The sequence below is a fragment of the Elaeis guineensis genome, chromosome 6, assembly GCF_000442705.2.
Source record: "Elaeis guineensis isolate ETL-2024a chromosome 6, EG11, whole genome shotgun sequence".
Lineage (NCBI taxonomy): Eukaryota > Viridiplantae > Streptophyta > Magnoliopsida > Arecales > Arecaceae > Elaeis > Elaeis guineensis.
This window is the reverse complement of record NC_025998.2, coordinates 5,233,799-5,235,206: the sequence shown is the minus strand read 5'-3', so window position 1 is coordinate 5,235,206 and position 1,408 is coordinate 5,233,799. Positions and strand designations below refer to the sequence as shown.

Here is a 1,408-nt window from a genome sequence, read left to right as displayed (position 1 = left end):
CTTGCACATCAACTGCCAGGATGAATAGGGCCGGAGAAAGTGATCGTCCCGTCTTAATTAATCTCTGTTTGCCAGAATGAACAGGGCCGGAGCCTATTTAGTATTGTTGACGTTTCTGTGTTTTACTTTTACTATTAACAAGCGAAACACCATATGAAGATTTACGTCCAAGATAGCATTTGCAAAGCAATTTTTGCCATTCTATTTTTTTAAAATTACTTTTACTTTTTCTAAAAACAATAATTTTTCCTGCTAAAATCTTTGAAGAGTTTACAAATAATTTACTTTTACGAACTATTTCAGGTGCAACCGTACAAACTCGGACTGGCACAACCGAACGCAAACGATTGCCTGACCCGTTACAACCCCAACTGACCCGTATCTGGAACTGGAGATGATATGACATATGCATTTCAGACAGAAATACTTCTCATAATTTTAGTAAACATGATAACAAGCATAGATCTGATCGTATGCATGCGACGCAATTCAAACGCTACTCTTCACGGTGGCACTGTAGTTGTTAACCACGTCGTAGTATCTGCTCCACATCATTATGCCACCATACTTAGCCGTGCCCTCAATTGCCGGCAGCACCTGAGAAGTCAGCACGTCGGGTGGAATGTACCCGCTCCCGGCCGCATCCGGCGACGCCGGCAAGCCCAAGAAAAATTTGGTCGCCGTCACACTCGATATCCAGGTGCTCCACGCACCGGTCAAATTATCGATGCTCCCCGGGGAGTACTGGCACGGTGGGTTGTTGTAGAACTGGATCCAGACATAGTCGAAAATCCCGGTCTGCAGCGCCGTGTTGAGGTGCGCGTCGGGGTACGGGCATTGTGGCGCCGCCGTGAGGTAGACCTTCTTTCCCTGGCTGCTGAACTGCGCCAGATACTCTGCAAGGTCGTCGAAGAAGTCTCCGTTGGTCGCCTCGATGTCGAAGTCGATGCCGTCGAGGACGGCGTCGCCGAGGGGGCGAGAGGAGGAGCTGCCGCCAAGGAAGTTGTCCCAGAGGTAGTTGGCGACGTTCTGGGCGTCGTCGGCGGAGGAGAGGGAGTAGCTGCCGGCGGAGTCGCCGCCGAGGGAGAGAAGGACCATGACGCCCTGGGACTGGCAGGACTGGATGTCGGAGGTGAGGCCGGTGCATGTGCCGGTGGCGGGATCGCAGTGGCCTGCGAGGTTGAGGACGGGGGTCTGACCGTTGCCGAATGTGGTGAGGAAGGCGATGTTGACGTAGGAGTAGAGGCCGCTGGAGCAGGAGTCGGCGAGGGTGCCTTCGTTGCCGTTCTGACCCCAGTAGACAGCGATGCTTCCTGCATTGGAGCCGGCGATGAGGGCGAGGAGGAGGAGGGGGAGGAGGAAGTTGGTGGCCATGGTGAGTGTAAGAGGAGATGAAAGTTAATGGGGC

The 1,408-nt window shown here is 52.9% G+C and overlaps 1 protein-coding gene across 1 annotated transcript; it reads right to left on the bottom strand.

Moving 5' to 3' along the window:
• Positions 1-332: 332 nt before the first annotated feature.
• On the bottom strand, positions 333-1,408 carry LOC105036993 (hevamine-A). The gene has a single exon (XM_010912705.3). It carries the CDS (start codon positions 1,372-1,374, stop codon positions 490-492), a length of 885 nt encoding a protein of 294 aa, XP_010911007.1. The 5' UTR covers positions 1,375-1,408; the 3' UTR covers positions 333-489.

Coding starts and splice junctions, on each gene's coding strand:
- LOC105036993 (XM_010912705.3), bottom strand. CDS start 1,374: ATGGCCACCAACTTCCTCCTCCCCCTCCTCCTCCTCGCCCTCATCGCC.